We start from the raw sequence: 22,405 nt of genomic DNA, 5'->3' as shown, positions 1-22,405 counted from the left end.
ATATATTAATAGAAACTTCTAAAACTGAAAGCAAAGAGAAAAAAAATTGGAAAACAAAAGAACAGAATATCCAAGATCAATGGGAAAACCACAATAGTATAATATATGTGTAATGGGAATACCAGACAGAAAAGAAATAGAGAAAGGAACAGAAGAAATATTGGAAGCAATAATGACTGAGAATTTCCCCCGATTTAACGTCAGATACCGAATAATGATCCAGGAAGCTCAGAGGACAAGCAGTATAAATGCCAAAGGTAAGCGGTAAGCAAAGATAAAGGAAAATTATTGAAAGAAGCCTGGGGGAGGGTGGTGTGCCTTATCTGTAAAGGAGCAGATAGAATTTCATCCAATTCCCCTCGGAACTTGTGAGAACAAGAGGAGAGTGAGTGAAATAATTAGTGTGGTGAGAGAAAAACCCACCAAATTAGAATTCAGTACCCTGTGAAATTATCCTTCAAAAATAAAGGCATATATATTTTGTTAGGCAAAGAAAAATTGAGGGAATTTGTTACCAGTAGACTTACCTTACAAGAAATGTTAAAAGAGAGAGGAAAATGATGTAGAGTAGAAACTTGTATCTACATAAAGAAAGGAACAGCATCAGGGAATGACTAAGTGAAGGAAAATATAAACTTTTAATTTTCTTATTCTTTAACTGAAAACAATGTGTTCAAAATAGTAATAACAGCAACAATATGCTCAATTTAGGAAAACCATCTCCTTAAAAAGTTTTTTTTCTTAAAGAAACTTAAAAAGAAAGCATAATTGATATGCTAAGAAAGAAAAGAAAACAGAATTATATAAAATGTTCAATTAAACTACAAAAGGCAGAAAAAGAGTGAAAGAAAAAATAGGAGCAAAGAAAAACAAATGGAAAACAGTAACACATATGGTAGCTATTAATCCAACTATATCAATAACTATTTTAAATTTCAGTGTCTAATTATACCAATTAAAAAACAAAGACTGTTAGAGTGGATCAACTATATGCTGTCTACAAAAAAAACTCACTTTAACTACAAAGACACACAGAGGTGAAAAGTAGAAAAATAGAGATATAGCATGTTAACACTAATTAAAAGAAAGCTATATTAATTTCAGACAGAGAATGCTTCAGAGCAAGGAAAGTTATCAGGGATAAAGAGAATATTAATTAATAATACGGTGGTTACTACTCCAAGAAGACATAATGATTATTAATATAAATGTGTCTAACAACAGTGTCAAAGCATGTAACACAAAAATTGATAGAACTCAAGGAAAATAGATAGACCCATTATGATAATTAGAGACTTTATCAGAAATGAGCAGGTCCAGAAGGCAGAAAATCAGTCAGGACATACAGTAGTTCCCCTTTATCTGTGGAGGATATGTTCCAAGACCCCCAGTAGACACCTGAAACCATGGAGAGTAATAAAACCTATATATACTGATTTTTTCCTATATATACATAGTCATGATACAGTTTAATTTATAAGTTAGGCAGGGTAAGAGATCTTAATACAATAGAATAATTATAACCATATGCTCTGATAAAAATTGTGTGAATGTGGTCTCTCAAAATCTCTTATTGTAATGTACTCATCCTTCTTGTTATATGAGATAAAATGCCTGCATGATGAGATGAAGTGAGGTGAATGACAGAGGCATTGTGACATACTGTTACGCTACTACTGACCTTCTGATGAAACATCAAAGGAGGATCACCTGCTTCTAGGCCACAGCTGACCACGGATAACTAAAACTGTAGAAAGTGAAACTGCATATAAGAGGAAACTATTGTACTTTGAACTCAACACCACCAATCGACTGAATATAATCTACACCTACAGACTACAACCTCAGTAGCAGAATACACATTCTTCTCATGCTCACTTGGAACATTCACCAAGATTGACTATGTTTTGGGCCATAAAATACTCCCTAACTCACTTTTGAAAACAGATATCATACAATAGTCTGCTCTCAGACCACAGTGGAATTAAACTAGATAACAAAACAAAACAAACCAAACAAAAAACCAAACCAAACAAAACAAACCAAACAAAATACTTGGAGATTAAACAACACATTTCTAAATAACATATGGGTCAAAAAAGAAATCATAAAAGAAATTTTAAAATACTTTGGACTAGGGGCGCCTGGGTGGCTCAGTCGGTTGAGTGTCCGACTTCAGCTCAGGTCATGATCTCACGGTCTGTGAGTTCGAGCCCCGTGTCAGGCTCTGGGCTGATGGCCCAGAGCCTGGAGACTGCTTCCGATTCTGTGTCTCCCTCTCTCTCTGCTCCTCCCCCATTCATGCTCTGTCTCTCTCTGTCTCAAAAATAAATAAACTTTAAAAAAAAATACTTTGGGCTAAATGAAAATGAAAATAAAGTTTATGAAAATTTGTAAGATGCAGTAAAAGCAGTATTTAGAGAGGAATTTACAGCATTAAAATGTGTATATTATGAAAAAACAAAGACCCAAAATCAATAAACTAAGCTTCCATCTTAGGAAACTAGAAAAAGAAAAGCAAGTTAAAATACGAAGTATGCACAAAAAATAAAAATTAGGGCAGAAACCAATGAGATTGAAAACAGGAGATCAATTGAGGAAATAAAACCAAAAGCTGTTTCTTTGAAAAGATCAATAAAAATAAGACACTAGCCAGGCTAACTAGAAAAAAAGGACAGAAAACATAAATTACTAATATCAAAAATGAAAGAGAGGGCATCATTACAGATGTGAAGATATTAAAAGGATAATAAAAGGAAATGCTGTCAATAACTCTATGCCCGCAAATCTGATACCTAGATGAAATGGACCAATTCTTTAAAAGATGTAATCTGTCAAAAGTCACACAAGAATAAACAATCTAAGAAGCTTGTATCTTTTTATAACATTGAATCAATATAATAACCTTACAAAACAAAAACACCAAGCCCAGATGGGTTCACTGGTGATTTCTACCAAATATTTATGGAAGAAATTATAGCAATTTTCTATAAGCTCTTCCAGAAGATAGACAGGGGGAATACTTCCTAATTCATTCACTGAGGCCAGTATAACAAAACCAAACAAAGACATTACAAGAAAACTACGGACCGATTTCTCTAATGGACATAGATGCAAAATTCTCAACATACTACAAATCAAATCTAACAATGTATAAAAAGAATTACACACCATAAGCAAGTGAGATTTATCTGAGGTATACGAGGCTGCTTCAACAATCAAAATCAATTAACGTAATCAATGACATCAGTAGGTTAAAAAAGAAAAGTCAAATATGATCATATCAGTTGTGCAAATAAAGCACTTAACAAAATCCAACACACCCATGCATGATAAAAATTCCCAGCAAACTAGGAATAAAGGGAAACATCCTCAATTTGATAAGGAGAATCTATAAAAATCCTACAGCTGACATCATACTCAATAGTGAGAAGCTCAAAGCTTTTTCCCTAAGATTAGGAATAAGTCAGAGATGTTCCTGCCTCAGAACTCTTTTCAATATTGTACTGGAACTCCTAATTAATGCAATAAGGGGGAAAAAAGGAAGAAGAGTATAGATCGAGAAATAATAAAACTGCCTTTCTCAGTAGATGACATGAATATCTATGCAGAAAATCCAAAAAATCAAGAAAAATACTCCTGGAACAAATAAGTGATTATTGCAAGGTTGTAGGGCACGAGGTTAATACACAAAAGTCAATCACTTTCCTATTTACCAGCAATTAAAAAGTAGGATTTGAAATTAAGAACACATTACCATTTACACTAACACCCCCCAAATGAAATACTTAGGCATAAATTTAACAAAAGATGGACAAGATTATATGAGGAAAACTACAAAACTCTGATGAACAAAATGAAAGAACTAAATAATGTGGATATATTTCATATTTATGGATGGGGAGTCTCAATATTGTCAAGATGTCGGTTCTTCCCAACTTGATCTATAGATTCAGTACAATCTCAATGAAAATCCCAACAAGTTATTTTGTGGATATCAACAAACTGAATCTAAAGTTTATATGAATAGACAAAGATACAGAATAGCCATCACAATATTGAAGGACAGTTAGAGGACTTCATGCTACCTGACTTCAAGACTTACTCTAAAGCTACAATAATCAAGACAGTGTGATATTGGGAAAAGAATAACAAATAGATCAATGGAACAGAATAGACCACCCAGAAACAGACTCTATAAATATAGTCAACTGATCTTTCAAAAAAGAGCAAAGACAATATAATGAAGAAAAGTGTTTTCAATAACTGGTGTTGAACAACTAGATGTCTATGTGCCAAAAATGGATCTAGATCTAGACCTTACACCTTTCATAAAAATTAACTCAAAATCACACATCTAAATGAAAAATGCAAAACTATAAAACTCCTAGAGGGTAACACAGGAGAAAATGTAGATGACCTAGGATATGCTGATGACTTTAGATATAACATCAAAGGCAAGGCCCATGAAAGAAATAATTAATAAGTTGGACTTCATTAAAATTAAAATGTATGCTCTGAAAAATGCACTGTCAAGAGAATGAGAAGATAATCCAGAGTGAGAAAAAAATATTTGCAAAATACATACCTGACAAAAGGACTGTTATTTGAAATATACAAAGAACTCTTAAAAGTCAACAAGATGAACAACTGAATTAAAAAGCAGGCAATGAAGAGACACCACAGCAAAGAAGATTTATAGATGGCAAATAAGCATATGAAAGCATGTTCATCATCATTGTATGTCATTTTCTAATGACATTTAATTGCAAATTAAAACACCATTGCAGACCTATTAAAATGGCCAAAATCCAGAACACTGACAACACCAAATTCTGGCAAGTATGTGGAGCAACAGGAACTGTCATTCATTTCTGGTAGGAATGTAAAAATGATGCAGCCACTTTGGAAGATAGTTTGGCAGTTTCTTATAAAACTAAACATACCCTTACCATATGATTCAGCAATTGTGTTCCTTGGTAGTTACCCAAATGAGCTGAAAACTTATGTGCACAAAAAAACCTATGTTGCATGTTTATGGCAGCTTTATTCATAATTGTCAAAACCTAGAAACAACCAAGATGTCCTTCCGTTGGTGAACGGATACATAAACTGTATTACATACAAACAATGGACTATTTTCAGTGCTAAAGAATCTACAGACATGGAGAAATGTAAACACATATTACTAAGTAAAAGAAGTCAATCTGAAAAGGCTACATACTATATGACTCCAACTATATGATGCTCTGGAGACTAAAAAGATCAGTGGTTGTGAGGTGTTGGCAGAGGGGTAGGAGTGGGGGAGAAATGAACATGTGGAACACAAAATTTTTAGGCCAGTGAAACAATTCTGTATGATACTACAATGGTGAATACACATCATCATACATTCGTCAAAACCCGTAGAATGTACAACACAAAGAGTGAACCTTAATGTAAACTCTGAATTTTGGGTGATAATGATATGTCAGTGTTGGTTCATGCTTCTCTGGGGCCAGAAGTTGATAGTGGAAGATACTGTATGGGTATAGGGCGGGGGCTTATGGGAACTCTGTACTTACTGCTTAATTTTTCTGGGAACCCGAAATTTTGCTGCTCTAAAAAATAAAGTTTATTTAAAACAAAACAAAACAATTCTAGGAAAAAAAAGGTAGAAATAGGAACATCCACTCTAAGATGTAAAGCATGTAAGAAAATATTAATCCTACAAATAACACAAAATCCTAAAGCTAAATTATAAAGAGACTATATGGATAATACCCTACTCATTTTAAAAATACAATTATAATGAATGTTCCTACATAAGAAAAATCTTTCTATACTCAGAAAAAGAATCACTTACTTGGAGTAATAGTTAATATAACAAAAAACACGGGAACTGAATTATGTGGACAGGACTTTGAAATCTCTTACAGTATGAGCAGGTCTGTATTTTTTACATATCATTTACTGACCCGGCAGATTTCAACACTGAAAGAGTTGCATCAAACATAATAGTGTGTCAATGTCTGCAGTGTAGGGAGAATTCAGGCCAAGAAATTAGGAGTCATTATTATTTCTGGGTTGGAAAAATAAATTTTGGGGTGAAGAAATTCTCAAAGTTGTTGGGATGAAATAAGTTGTTTGCCTCTAAACTACTCACCTTTTGTAAAATACCTGAATAATGGCTATTTATGTCTCAAAACCACTTTTGAACAAAGTAAGAAGCTGGATACGTACGAGAATTCACCCTAGAAGCTAAGCAAGGACTATATTGTCTCTTTTGGAGATAGTAAAGAGTGAGTCTGAAGTGAGCGAGCCTCTTATGGCAAAGACTGAATTCCTGCAAGTCTCTTCATGCCCCCCATCTACAAATGTAGATGACTTAGGTTGCTAATGACTTCAGATAGAACATCAAAAGCAAGGGCCACAAAAGAAATAATTAGTAAGTTGGACTTCATTAAAATTAAAATTTCTGCTCTGCAAAATACACTGTCAAGAGAATCAGAAGATAATCCAGAGTGAGAGAAATATTTGCAAAATACATATCAGACAAAGGGCTGTTATCTGAAATACACAAAGAACTCTTAAAACTCAACAATAAGATGAACAAAATGAAAGTCTCTAGGCATGGATTCTCTACATTCAGACTGAATTACATCAATTTCTGCATGCAAAAATCATCAGTCTTTCAGCAAAAAAAAAATGGTCTGCTACAAAACCAATGAGAAATAACCCCTCTCCATAGACTCTGGACAAGTAAGAATGCCAAAGGACCCAGACGTTAATACTCCGGCACACACAACAATGACAAAGACACAGTTCCATATTTATTGAAAGAGTGTATCCATTGCTAGTGTGAAATGGCTGTAATATAATTTTAAAAAATAACTGACTATATTAGTTTACAGTATTTATATTAAAAAACCCTAAATATTTCAAAGTTTATTTTGGTTACACAAGAAAAATGTATAATCCATGAAAAGAATAAAATTGCATTTGTGACAATACAGTGAGTTCAACCTTTACTGCTAATAAACAGAGACATTATATTTTCAGCACAAGGAATAAAAATCACATTCATGGTAATAAATGTCCCTTTTCCCAGTTTCAGAGTAAACCAGAGTAATGTGCTTGTCATTCTTTTCCACTGTTTTTAAATCTACTTATTTCCTTTAAACTCTAAACCTAGATAGCTGGGTTAATATTTAAATTTTTCTTAAATAAAATATTTTCACCTATAAGTTTTTTAAAATATATATTAAGCTTCTCCAAGGGAGGAAAAAAATACCACTCTTACTTTCAAATTCAGTCAGCACTGAAGGCCAGATCCTTCCATAATCTTTAGAACTTAAGGTGATAATTATTATCGCTAAGCAGCAAAATTTAAAAACATATTTAAATTTATTGAAAAATCATCATTTTTATGTGAAATCACATTCAGAGTTAAAAATGTATCCTACCTACTGTAATCATTATGATGAATTCATTTAAAAAGCTATCTATAAACCAGAATATTGATGATTCAAAAGAACTTTCTTTGAAAATGACCTGAAATCTTACCATATTTTTTTACCTAATTAAAAAAAAAAGTTGATGATTGTTTTTATCTCTGCCTTGAATGTGTTCACAAATAAAACATTTTGAAAAATACTTTGGTCTGAAATAATACAGCACATGCAAATGAAAGTTTCATCCCAGAAATATATTTTAAAGACATAGCTTCTAATTGTGAAATACGATACTTTGAAATACATAAAAGAACTTACGTAGATAGTCTAAGAGTAAAGAAGATGATAGAAGCGTTAATTAAAACCCTTGCATTTAAATAGAGTGTATGCTTAGTTTCAGAGGGTGAAATACATACTATTAATCCATAGAAAACCAATTTTTCAGTGGACAAAGATATATCCTATCCCTATGAAAAGAAAATTTTTTAAATGTGCAAATATATTTCAGAAAGCATGCATCTGAATAAATCCTCATTTGGGGGTGGTAAAGAATAAAAAAACTCAAATACCCTGTTTGGATAGGCGGCACACTTCCAGTCTTCGCTCGTGAGAATGTCCATAGAGAAGGTATGCTTCTTGTAGTGCACTTTTATACCATTTCTTTTTCTTCGTACATGTTCCTAGCTAAAGAAACACAGAAAAATAATGACTCATTTCTAAATGTATAATTTTGTTTTAATATCTACTTGATTTAGCTATTGAGCTGAAATTAACCAGATTTAAGCATTGTAACATACATTATGTAGACTTTGGTATATAATTATTATTTCATTATTAGAGTATAGCAAAGTTGTGGGAATGTTGTACATTAAAAGACAAAGGGTTAGATTCTTGATTCACTAAGATAATATTTTAATATAATTCCTCTCACATTTAAAAAGTTACAAAAAGTTATGACCACCAATGTAACAAAGTAGTCAGTATTAATATATTTTGTTAGCATAATTTGATTCTCTTTTAAGTAACATAACAATGATACTGAAGTGGTATAAACTGAAAAGCCAAGTTTCTTATTGTAAGAAAATTACTTCCATTCACATCCAGTTTTGAGTTATGGCAGAAAAGTGACCTATTCATACAAGTTCCTTAAACTTTTGCCCCAATTTCTTCATCTCTAAAATGTGGATAACAGCATATACTAATCATAAAGTTTCAGAAGTATTAAATGAAATAATAGATGACAGTTTTCTGGCATAGCAAGCACTCAATCAATGTTATTCTACTTGAATTCAGTACTTTTTCTACATGTAATTTATTTTTACAGAAATCTTTAAAGAGAAAAAGAGTGAAAGAATCTCTAGGTTAAAAATGACTTTAAAAATTATCTGACCCACTAATTTTTCCATTGTTACTTTAGAACTTGACTAAAAAGTTTTTTTTAAGATTTTATCTTTAAGTAACCTCCACACCCAACGTGGGTCTTGAATTTACAGTCTTGAGATCAAGAGTTACGTGCTCTACTGACTGAGCCAACTAAGCACCCAAGAATTTGCCTAAAAAACTTTTTATAATGTTTTTAAATGTTACAAATTATAAAATTCATACCACCATTTTCTTTTTTGGGTTTTTGTTCTATTATTCCATATTTGCCACTTACATATAATAATCATATCTTTATCTCAGATACATAATTTACTCCTTATACAGAAATGTAAATCTATATAACACCTATATTTAATTCATTTAGAGAATGAAACTATCCATATATTTAAAGCTCTTCTCAAACTCCACCTTATTCTTGGAGTCCCCAAATTAATATCAACTATCTGTTCCTGTTACACTTAATATTTTCATTTAATCATTCACTACATTCTGAGTTGTATTATAGTTATTTGTATTCATGACTGCCCCTACCCATAAAATGAAAAGTCCCTGAAGACAGAGGCAATAAATAATATTTCATCTTTCTATCCTCCATAGTACCCATTTGCCTAATCTCACTGCATATTATGTAAGCATTCCGAAAGTGCTTGTTAAATTGCATGTTGTTCTAGACAATGATTTATTTATAAAAAGGAGTCAGAGAATATAATCAAACAAAAACCTACTTTTTTTTCAAAAACCTACTTTTGTGCACAAAATATTTAAATTTCATTCATTAGTTTCATAGAAAAAGAGTTAGGCAGATACAATTTAATAGACATTAGAAAATTTAAACTAAGAATATCTAACTTAGTATCTGCATGTTTAAGATATTTCTGCAGCTCTAATGTTATGGTGCTAAATAAGAAATCAGTGAAAAATAGCTTAGAAGCTGATATGGCACTAGACAATTGATGTTAAGAAAATTTCTTGAGAAAAATCAATACTATAGATAGCTAAAGTAAACTTCGGTGAGTTTGGGGAACCAAAAAGCTTTTTTAAAAACTTGTGTCTGAGATTCTTTAAGAATTTACCAGGAAGTATGTGCCATCTAGTGGTAGTACAATCAAACATCTTCAAAGAAACAAAAAATTAAGACTAATTTATAAAGAATTTTGAATTCCACAATTAGGCTCAACTATGCACTGTATTTTCCAACTAAAGTGGTGTGTACACACCCTGAAGGCTGGAATGTGCCACCATATCCATCGCTGGTATTGTTTCTCCCAAAGGTACCCATTATTACCAGTTTCTTTCACAGTCTTTCACAGCTACTGTATGGATCTACAAACATTTATGTCATTTGTATGAATATATCTAATTTTACAGAGTGTTGTGAACAGTTACATATACTTTGAGTTTTTCAATTTTTCTTGCAGATTGCTTCGTTTATTGATTGATTTGACATATTCTAAACCCTTGGGATCTACCACTGAAGAAGGTAGATAAAGCTTACCTTCATTCTAGCTAGTGAAACAGACAATCTACAATAAGCATAACAAATAAATAAAACCTACAGTATGTTAATAGGAGGTTACAAGTTCTATGTAATAAAGAAAAGTTAAGGCAAAAAAGTAGGGTAACTCTCATTGAAAAGGTGACATCTGCAAAGACGTGAAAGAGGACAGGGAGTTAACCATGTAGATATTCCAAAAAAGAGAACTACAAGCAGAGAAAAAAAATACTCTAAGGTGGGAGGATACAAGTATATTCAAGAAGCATCGAAGAAACCAAGGTGGCTGAGGCTAAATGAAGAAGGAGAGTAACAGGTAATGAGATCACAAAATTAACAGGGGCCAGATCATGGAGGTCCTTTCAGGCCATTGCAGGGATCTTGCCTTTTATTCTAAATGGGACCCATTCCATAGTTCTGAGCAGAAAAATAACATTTGATTTGATTCAGTGTTTTAAAACATTATGATTTTTTATACTATTTATTTATTTATTTATTTATTTATTTATTTATTTATTTATTTATTTATTTAATATCCAAATTAGTTAGCATATAGTGCAACAATGATTTCAGGAATAGATTCCTTAATGCCCCTTACTCATTTAGCACATCCCCCCTCCCACAACCCCTCTAGCAACCCTCTGTTTGTTCTCCATATTGAAGAGTCTCTTATGTTTTGTCCCCCTTCCTGTTTTTATATTATTTTTGCTTCCCTTCCCTGATGTTCATCTGTTTTGTATCTTAACATCCTCATAGGAGTGAAGTCATATGATATTTGTCTTTTTCTGGCTAATTTTGCTTAGCATAATACCCTCTAGTTCCATCCATGTAGTTGCAAATGGCAAGATTTCATTCTTTTTGATTGCTGAGTAATACCCCATTGTATGTATACCACATCTTCTTTACCCATTCATCCATCGATGGACATGTGGGCTCTTTCCATACTTTGGCTACTGTTGATAGTGCTGCTATAAACATTGGGGTGCATGCGCCCCTTTGAAACAGCATATCTGTATCCCTTGGATAAATACCTAGTAGTGCAATTGCTGGGTTGTAGGGTAGTTCTATTTTCAATTTTTCGAAGAAGCTCCAAACTGTTTTCCAGAGTGGCTGCACCAGCTTGGATTCCCACCAGCAGTGCAAAAGAGATCCTCTTTCTCTGCATCCTTGCCAACATCTGTTGTTGTAAGGGTTGTTAATGTTAATGTAACTGTGAGGTGGTATCTCATTGTGGTTTTGATTTGTATTTCCCTGGTGATGAGTGATGTTGAGTATTTTTTCATGTGTCAGTTGACCATCTGGATGTCTTCTTTGGAGAAGTGTCTATTCATGTCTTTTGCCCATTTCTTCACTGGATTATTTGTTTTTTGGGTGTTGAGTTTGATAAGTTCTTTACAGATTTTGGATACTAATCCTTTATCTGACATGTCATTTGCAAATATCTTCTCCCATTCCGTCAGTTGCCTTTGTTTTGCTGATTGTTTTCTTCATTGGGCAGAAGCTTTTTATTTTGATGAGGGCCCAGTAGTTCATGTTTGCTTTTGTTTTCCTTGCCTCTGGAGACCTGTTGAGTAACAAGTTGCTTCAGCCAAGGTCAAAGAGTTTTTCCTGCTTTCTCCTTGAGGATTTTGATGGCTTCCTGTCTTATGTTTAGGTCTTTCATCCATTTTGAGTTTATTTTTGTGTAAGGTATAAGAAAGTGGTCCAGGTTCATTCTTCTGCGTGTCGCTGTCCAGTTTTCCCAGCACCACTTGCTGAAGAGACTGTCTTTATTCCATTGGATTTTCTTTCCTGCTTTGTCAAAGATTAGTTGGCCATACATTTGTGGGTCCATTTCTGGGTTCTCTATTGCTACATTGATCTGAGTGTCTGTTTTTGTGCCAGTACCATACTGTCTTGATGATTACAGCTTTGTAATACAGCTTGAAGTCCGGGATTGTGATGCCTCCTGCTTTGGTTTTCTTTTTCAAGATTGCTTTGGCTATTCGGGGTCTTTTCTGGCTCCATACACATTTTAGGATTGTTTGTTTTAGCTCTGTGAAGAATGCTGGTGTTATTTTTATAGGGATTGCATTGAAAATGCAGATTGCTTTGGGTAGTATTGATATTTTAACACTATTTGTTCTTCCTCTCCAGGAGCATAGGATATTTTCCCATTTTTTTTGTGTCTTCTTTAATTTCTTTCATAAGCTTTCTATAGTTTTCAACGTTTATTTATTTTTGGGACAGAGAGAGACAGAGCATGAACGGGGGAGGGGCAGAGAGAGAGGGAGACACAGAATCGGAAACAGGCTCCAGGCTGTGAGCCATCAGCCCAGAGCCTGACGCAGGGCTCGAACTCACGGACCGCGAGATCGTGACCTGGCTGAAGTCGGACGCTTAACCGACTGCGCCACCCAGGCGCCCCAGCTTTCTATAGTTTTCAGTGTATAGATTTTTCACCTCTTTGGTTAGATTTATTCCTAGGTATTTTATGGTTTTTGGTGTCATTCTGATTGTTTTGACCAAAATAAACTATACAAAGGCATGTAGATATAAGATTACCAGTAATAACCTAGGCAAGAAATGATGGTGGTATAGACCAGGATAGTGGCAGCCATTGTGGTGAAAAGTGGTAGGATTCTGGACATAATTTGAAGTTACAGCAAAATAAATTTCTTGACCAACTGAAAATTGGGTGTGAGAGAAGCAGAAGATGACCCTAAGGCTTTTGGACTGAACTAGCAGAAGGATGAACTTTGCTGTCAAGTGAGAAGAAGGCTGTCAAGGAAGTGAGATTCTGGGGGGGAAGATCAAGAGTTCAGACCTGTTGGTACAAGATGTCTATTGTGACATCCAAGTGGAGATACCAAGTAAGTGTGTGGTAAGGAAATTCAGGAGAGAAATGAGAACAGCAGATAATATTTATGAATCATCCACACACACACACACACACACACAGAATTTAAAGCCAAGAAACTGGATGACATAACCAAAGTAATGAGGAAACAGATGAAGGTATATCCACACACGTGCTTTGTATGTGCCATTATTTATTTGACAAATGCCCTAGCTATGAACATTTAAGCTATTTCTAATCTTATGTAATTTGAAACAATGCTTTAATAAAAAAATTTGTGCATATATCACTTTGCCCATGTGAAAGTGTAAGAAGAGTAAATTCCTAGATGTTGAATTACCAGGTTTGAAGGTGTATTTTAAATTTTGGAAGTTACTGTGAATTCACTCTTGAATGAGATGGTCACAATTACAATGCCACAAACAGTATGTTTCCTCACACCCTGGAGAAGACTTCTGTGACCACACTTTCAGATCTCTGTCAATATTTTAAGAGAAATACAGTACTTCTTTTTTATTATCATTTTCATTTCTTAAATTTAGTAATTATGAGAAACTTTTAATATTTTTCCAACTTTACTGAGGTACAATTGCCATATAACTATGCAAATTTAAGGAGCACAACATAATAATTGGATACCTGTGTATCTTGTAAAATTATTACCATAATAGAGTTAGTTAACACCTCCATCAACTCACACAATAACTCGTGTGTGTGTGTGTGTGTGTGTGTGTGTGTGTGTGTGTGGTGAGAACATTTAAGATCTGCTTTTTTTTTCAACTTTCAAATACATAATACAGTATTATTAACTTTAGTCACCATGTTGTACATTAGATCCCAGATCTTATTCATCAATTTTTCACATTTTTAAAAGCCATTTATGTTTTCTTTTCTACAAGTGACTGTTCAAGTCCTGTGTTAATATTTATATAGGTCTCTTTCTTATTGGTTTATAAGAGTCTTGTATAAATTAAGAAAGTAATACACTGCTACATGTATTGCAAGTATCTTTTCCTGTTGACAGTTAATTTTTTAGATATATTTGTATTTTCATTTTGTTCATTTAAATCTTTCATCTTTCTAGCACTAATTTGTGTGTAAGTTATGAGGTATAGCTTCTACTTTATGTTTTTCCCAAGTAGCCATTGGTACCCATACAATTTATTAATAATACAACTTTAATTATTTGAATACAATCTTAACCACTAACTATATTTCCAAGTACTTTGGAGTCTATTTTTGGACTTTATATTGTTCTATTTATCTGTCAAATCACTGTTAGCACGAAACTGCTTTATCTAATGGGGTTTTATTATAATTTTGTATTTTATAGGCCTACTTCTCTCTTCTATGTTTAATTTTACTATACATTTTAGCATTCATCTTAAGCCCTTTTTTAAAATTGAGATTACATTAAAAATAAGTTAGGGAGAATTGACATCTTTCCATATTAAATTTTCTAAACCAAAAAGAGGATTATATCTTTCCATTTACTTAGGTTTTATTTTCTGTCTCTTAGTAGCATTTTGAAGTTGTATTCACATAGCTCTTACATATGCTTCTTAAGCTTATTCTAGTGTGTTATGTATGCTTTGTTGCTATAAATGGGAACTTTTATCCATTCATATTTTCACACTGGTTGCCTCTGTATACTAATTTTGTAACTGCCATATAATTGAATTTTCTTATTGTTTAAAATAGTTTTTAGATTTGAGTTCCATGGGTTTTCCAAGTAAACAATTATCTACTAATAATGATAATCTTGCTTTTTTTCTTTCCTGTATATGTACTTTGGCTCCTTTCTTTGGCTAATTATATTAGCCAATTCTACCAGGACAATTACATAATTGTAGTAATCTTACATACTTTTAAAAACCCAAATTTCCTACCAGAACAACCAATGTCTTCTCTAATTAAAATAGAACTTTCAGTTGAATGAGTTCATGTATTTTTCAAGACATGCAGAAGTGATTCACGTTTATTTAAATAGACTTCTTCTGCAGAAGCTACCAAAAAGAAATGTTTATTTGTAATCACCTTCATATACTAAACTGTTTAATACATTATCATAATCTTTCAACTGGAATTTGCCAAGAAAGGGCTTCTGGATTGATGAGAAAGAAATAAAGACACAGCATTTCACCAAACATAATAGATTCATTCCGTACACTAATTACTAGGGCAAAATTTGTAAAGGATGAATGAACATCATGCTTGAATGAATTACAGTAATAACACTGTGATTAGGTTCAATATTAAAATACTATAGTATTTAATGAGATAAATCTTCAACTTGAAGGTTTACATTTTAGACAAAATTCAGCAAAGGAAACAATTCTATTTTGAATAAGCCTAAACTAAGGCAAAAACTACCTTTTCCTGTTTTTTTTAAGAAAAAAAAATTTTTTAAACAAAGATAATCTTTTAAAGGCATGAAAACATTTAAATTTACTATTGCAGCCAAAAGTCAAGTAAGATAATTAGATTAACAAAGATTTTTTCAAAACCAAGTGGTATTGAAAATAGGATTCAAACTCAAGCAGAAAGTAACTGCCATTCAAACTCACTCTATCAACTGCAATGTGGAGGTGTTTAACACTTGACTGAAATCTACAGCAACTCTTGTGACTTTCCTGATAACTCTCGGATAATAAAATGTCCCAGAGTTACTTATTTAGTTCCCTGAAATTCAAAAACTACAATGTCTACTTGCATGTAAGAAACAAAATTCCAAAACTGCATTTGAAGTTAAAGCTCCTGTTCCTCCTCAAGCTAGGGACATACTGTAGGCTAAAGTGGTCCTCCTTTTCCTCCATGTGTTTCTGTTTCTCTCCCCACATCTTCTGGCTTCTCTGGGATTGAAAAGATTTGGTGTGGAGAATGGAAGAGAAATTGCAATAAATATTTTTGACTGCTACATAGCAGTTTGGGGGTGGTGCTTTCTAGGCTTAAAGCATTTTTTTTATTGTGGGGTGCTTTGTGGGTTTTTGGAGAATGTTTTCTACCAACTAGGAACAACTTCCCTGACAGAGGAGATCTTTCTTGAGCTGGCTGCTTTCAATCAACCCCCTACCCCATTACCACTTTTCCTGTATTGCTCTGTCTAGATTTCACGGGAGCAGGAAGCCATCTTTATTTTTTTTAATTTTTATTTTTTTTCAATATATGAAATTTATTGTCAAATTGGTTTCCATACAACACCCAGTGTTCATCCCAAAAGATGCCCTCTTCAATACCCATCATCCACCCTCCCCCCCCACCCCCCATCAACCCTCAGTTTGTTCTCAGTTTTATATAAGAGTCTCTTGTGCTTTGGCTCTCTCCCACTCTAACCTCTTTTTTTTTTTTTTCCTTCCCCTCCCCCATGGGTTTCTGTTAAGTTTCTCAGGATCCACATAAAGTGAAAACATATGGTATCTTTCTCTGTATGGAGGAAGCCATTTCTAGAAGACCCTTCTAAAATGACTACTCAGGTGCCTGGGTGGCTCAGTCGGTTAAGTGTCCGACTTCGGCTTAGATCATGGTCTTACAGTTTGTGGGGTCAGGCTCTGTGCTGACAGCTCAGAGCCTGGAGCCTGCTTCAGATTCTGTGTCTCCCTCCCTCTCTGCCCCTCCCCTGCTCACACTCTGTCTCTCTCAAAAATAAATAAACATTAAAAAAAATTAAAATGACTACGATTCTTTTTCCCATGTTGCCTGCATCCTCTCTCCCCCAAACCATGGGAATGCTGGCCATTCTCAGTGCCTCTAAATCTTTTCATTCTGTTGCTAGACCTGATAACCAGGCACTCTCACTCAGATTACTCAGAGGAAAGCACCAGTATGTTGTGTTGCTCAAGCTCAAGAGTACACACATCATGCTCTCAAAAAATCCCTCATACAGGAAAATGAACATCTTTCCTTTTCACAAAATGGGTAGTGAGGAGGTATAGGGAAAATGCCATAGAATATCATTACTTTCTCCAAAGAAATTCCTGTATGTTCAACCTCAAACCTTTTTTTTTTTTTCAACGTTTATTTATTTTTGGGACAGAGAGAGACAGAGCATGAACGGGGGAGGGGCAGAGAGAGAGGGAGACACAGAATTGGAAACAGGCTCCAGGCTCTGAGCCATCAGCCCAGAGCCTGACGCGGGGCTCGAACTCCCGGACCGCGAGATCGTGACCTGGCTGAAGTCGGACGCTTAACCGACTGCGCCACCCAGGCGCCCCCAACCTCAAACCTTTTATATCCTTGCATAAATTAGGCAAAGGGCTGCCAAGCCAGTTTTAGCCCCTCCTTTGCAATGTGAAAGTCTTGTACCTTAGTTTGCAATGTGAAAACAGTTATTTTTGTCTTCATCTTTTGTAGTCTTAAAGACTTAATGTATTTCACTAAAACCTGAATATATTTTAATGTTAAAACTTCCAAATTTTCTCCCACCCCAAAACAAACAAAACACAGAAAAGTTTTCAAATATACTTGTTTAAGAAGGAAATTTTAAACGCAGCTCTTTAGCAAACTTTCAAGGTGCTAACAGCTTATAAAGTGAAGGATTAAGATCAATAACTTTACGTAAGATCATAGAAAGGACAGGACATCTTCAAATCCCAGTAAATTCTATGATGCAAAGACAGAATATCAATTCCTTTGTTACATTTATATTACTGTGGCAACTTGAGGTTTATCAATCAGTTTATTAAATTTAGGGTGAAGGGGAAAAATAAGTAATCATAGAGAAAAAGAAGTAATCATCATGGAAAGAAAAGGAAGACTCACAGTCTAAAAATTTGTGTGAATTTATGAATGTAAATAAGAGATTCTTGATAGATGTATTCTTGGTGGATGAATAAACATGTAAATATTTGGAGTAAGGATGAGGTTTGAGACTCTCACAGATGGTTAGACAAGGAAGACAGTACCCTGTGTCTGGGAAAATTCCCAGCTATGTCCAAAACTGAAAAGGTTGTAAGGTACTGTTTTATGTGATCTTGTTTCAACTGAGTGTTATTGGCTGACTGAAAGGACTTAATATCATTTTTACATTTACCAGGATTTGAGGAAGAAATTGAATGTCCCTTTTCATTGAATAAGGTTTGTGCTATCACCACATACTAGTATGGAGTGGCAGAGTCAAAGAAAATAATGTCTATGTGCCTGTTCACCCAGGAAAGCCAGAGGAGTGAAATCTGCAATCCAGCAGAAATTCGTATCTTTTGTTCCTTTGTATTTTAAGATTGCTTCCCCACCTATGAGTTATTCAAAGTACAAAAACCTGAAGCTCTAGCAGGATAAATCTTATGCTTCAAACTTGAATGTGTAAGCAGTGTTCCATTACCAATTTTTGCTAAATAAAAATCAATGTAATATCCCACATCCAACAAGGATAAGAAATTTGATCTCAGGCATTTGGGAGCCACCCCTTACTTTCCTTAGGTTCCTATAAATTGGAAAGAAATATATGATGCCTGAAGAGTGAAGACAGATCATTACTCTACAACCCATAGTGGTTTCAAGAACAACAACATTGTTGTTCCAGTCCCTTGAAGTCAGACAGTCTAACAGCTTCTTTGCCACACTGAGGCAAAAGAAGCTTTTTGGAAGTTGGGAACCTTGATGGCATGAGTTCAGCATCCCTCTGGGTGACACAGTGCCATTTTCCTCTGAGGTACTGCTGCTGCCCAGGGCACTGACAGACTTTGTCCTCTTCCAAGTCAGAGAGGCTCTTCTCTGCACAGATGCCCCTGCCCGTCCCTCTCAGAGGCACTGACTTCTCTGTACCCAGTCCACCCTTCCCACCCTTGAGGGACTCAGGTCAGGAAGACAGGCAAGCTCTGCTTTTGATCTCTACAACAGAAAATTCCCCTGAGACCGGGGAGCACCAGGGGCCTGACTACCTTTTAGAATAAATGAAATGGGAAGACACAATCAAAACAAGTATTATCAACCACCCATTGGTGTTTGGTTGGCTGTGGGGAAGAATTTCTTTGCTAAGGGACTTTGAGTATTAGAATAGATAGGTCCTCCTCCCTCCTCTCCCCTTGGCACCCTGCTTCCTTATCCCCCCTATTACTTTCCCTTCATTTTCCCCCACAGCACTCATCAACAACTAACATACCTTATCTTTCATTATTGTCATTTATTTGTTTACTATGGGTCTTACCCTATTAATTTAAGTCTCATGAGGGCATTTGAATTTTGTCTGTTTTATTTACATCTGAGCCTAGAAGAGTCACAAACAATAGGAGCTCAGTAAGTGTTATTAAAAATAGATTTTTTTTGTTCAGGGTGGCATTGATACAATCCAGTCAGAAAATTGGAGATGAAAATGAAAAGCTACTATATTTTAATCCTGAATTATGTGATTAACCCTAGAAAAGGAGAAGAAAAATTTATAAACATGATAACTATCAAAGACAATACAGAACTTCAGTTTTTATACAGAATTCAGATCTGTAAAATATTTCATGGGCCCATTGATTTAGCCCATGATATTAGTAGTATATATTTTCTTAGGAAAAAGAGTGTGTCTAATTTCAAGTCCTTTAAATATGCAAAAACTCGTACCTAATTTTAAAACTAAAGTAATTCAATCAAATGATTTTTAATGTGACCTATTTTGGGGAGGGTAGAGTCTCACTACAATTCTGTAGATACAACAGTAACATCTATGATCCAAAATTATCATTCTGGCTATATCAATATTAAAGTGAACTGCAAAATAAGTACTTATAATTTACAAAATGTATTTTTTACACACAACGTTCAGCATATATTAAAGACCTGAAAAACTAGAATCATAGGTACTTAGCCTACTTTATTGAGCTTCATAAATTCACTGAAATGACTTCACATATTGACCATTACTTTAAGTTATTTCTTACATAATATGTCTTTAGAAACATAAGGATATAATTCATACATTTCATAATCTAAAAAAATACAAAATAATTTTCCTTTGGGATGCATCTCCACTAAATGTTTGGGGATCAACACTACTGCCTATTCTAAGGTATTCTGCCTAGTGATTTACGTTAATTGCTGCTATTTATACATTCAAACTTGCAGTGCAGCTCGCTGACTCTAACCATGCATTGCCCTGATGCATGGTTCTATTTACTATCTCATCAAAGCTATCGCTCTTCTCCTCTGTTGGGAAGATTGTTTTCACTTACAGCAATTCAGTAGAAAGTTAATCACAAGGATATCTTGTCCTCCTTAAATTGGATTTCTCCAAAAGCAACCAGTAATCCAGACAGTAAGAACATTCCTGTTCCTTGGATGCACACTAGAAGATGGTCAGTCACAGCACACCCATGTGCATCACACACCCCTTGGCTTCCTAATACCCTCCACTCTCATCTCTCATCTTTAACATAGGCTCATAGAATCTTCATATAATCAACTCTGGATTATTTAGACAGTTTATTCCAATTTTTGAACACCAGAAGCAAATACTGCTTTTAAGATCTTATTTATTGTTTACTCTAAGTTTCCAAAGACGTAAATAGGAATTTTGCTTACTCTAATTCAGCAGGGTTTTAAGATGAAAATAATTTATGTCCCCCTCTCCCCACACTAACGTTAAGTGTGAACTAGCTAGATTGACAAAAAAAAAGAAAAAAGTTCTAGTTCTGTTTAGTCTGATCCTTCACAGAGATCTGAGAGACTATGTATCACCCCTGAGAGATAATACTGAGAATGCAAAGAATACTAGGGGAGAAATTAGGAAGAAAGAATAAGGAAATCTGAGAGTCCAATTAAAGTACGATTCCATTACTTGGCTTGAAATATTGGGAAATATTACCAAATATAACCAAAACAGGAACTGAGTATTCCTTGCAAAGCTGGGTATAGAGGGAGGGATAGGAAACCAAGCAGTTTAAAATAGTCTGAATGGAAAATGAAAAAATTGCAGGCTATGATATAAACTTTTTATTAACATATATTTACTAACATAATGTCTATTTACTTAGATATTGAATATATAAGTTCTTTTCCTATTAGGATAGACAACTACTATATGCTGTGGTTATTATTATTTTTTTTTTTTCAACGTTTATTTACTTTTGGGACAGAGAGAGACAGAGCATGAACGGGGGAGGGGCAGACAGAGAGGGAGACACAGAATCGGAAATAGGCTCCAGGCTCCGAGCCATCAGCCCAGAGCCCAACGCGGGGCTCGAACTCACGGACCGCGAGATCGTGACCTGGCTGAAGTCGGACGCTTAACCGACTGCGCCACCCAGGCGCCCCTAAGAAGTCTCAGTCTGACACTTTAGGCTGGTCTATTATTTACACTGACATCCTTCTGAAAACAATTTTTATACAAACAATACATCGGTCATTTAGTGTGATGGACCTGAAATCAGATTTTGAGAGGAGAGAAAAAGTCTTAAGAGGGCTCCAGGTGTCATTGCAGGGAGAAAATCAACCAACACCAAAGGAGAGAAACTATTTAAAGGGACAGGGGAGTCTAACATCACAATTTTGCTAAAGATTTGTCTGGCTTGTTTAGCACCACAAACTCATAAACACATTTACACATTTCACACACACACACACACACACACACACACACACACATACACACACACTAAAAATATACATTTTGGCGGTGCCTGGGTGGCTCAGTCAGTTAAATGTCTGACATCAGCTCAGGTCATGATCTAATGGTTTGTGAGAGTTCAAGCACCACAGTAGGCTGTCTGCTGTCAGCACAGAGCCTGCTTTGGATTCTCTGTCCCCCTCTCTGTCTGCCCCTCCCCCACTTGCTCTGTCTCTCTCTCTCTCTCTCTCTCTCTCTCTCTCAAAATAAACTTAAAAAAATAACATTTTCATAAACACCTTCTTTAGCTAATTCTAATAAGGATAGAAAGTAGGTATTTATGGTAAGATAGCCTGCTATATAGTGGTTCTTCAGATTCACCAAGGAACTATATAGATTCACAGAACACTCCCCAGTATGTAGGTTCAGGAATAGCTAGATAGATATGCACACACGTGTGTGTATTTTTTATCCTAGTTTTATTGAGAAATAATTAACACCCATCACTGCAGAAGTTTAAGGTAAGCTGCAGGATGTTTTGCTTTACATACATCGTGAAATGGTTACCGCAATAGGTTGGCTAATATCCATCTTCTCATATAGATACAATAAAAAGAAAAGAAAGAAGAAAAAAATTGTTTTCCATATGATGAGAACTCTTAGGATTTATTCTCTTAACAACTTTCCTATAAATCACATAGCAGTGTTAGCTACAGTCATCATGGTGTACC

At 34.6% G+C, this 22,405-nt stretch overlaps 1 protein-coding gene across 1 annotated transcript in view; it reads right to left on the bottom strand.

Moving 5' to 3' along the window:
• Positions 1–22,405, bottom strand: part of ZCWPW2 (zinc finger CW-type and PWWP domain containing 2) — an 84,915-nt gene that overhangs the window by 39,433 nt on the left and 23,077 nt on the right. Inside the window, 1 exon segment of the mRNA XM_043595581.1 lies at positions 8,003–8,117. Coding sequence (XP_043451516.1) covers positions 8,003–8,117 — 115 coding nt within the window.

The sequence above is a fragment of the Prionailurus bengalensis genome, chromosome C2, assembly GCF_016509475.1.
Source record: "Prionailurus bengalensis isolate Pbe53 chromosome C2, Fcat_Pben_1.1_paternal_pri, whole genome shotgun sequence".
Classification (NCBI taxonomy): domain Eukaryota; kingdom Metazoa; phylum Chordata; class Mammalia; order Carnivora; family Felidae; genus Prionailurus; species Prionailurus bengalensis.
The sequence above is the reverse complement of the archived record's forward strand: the minus strand, read 5'-3'. Positions and strand labels throughout refer to the sequence as shown.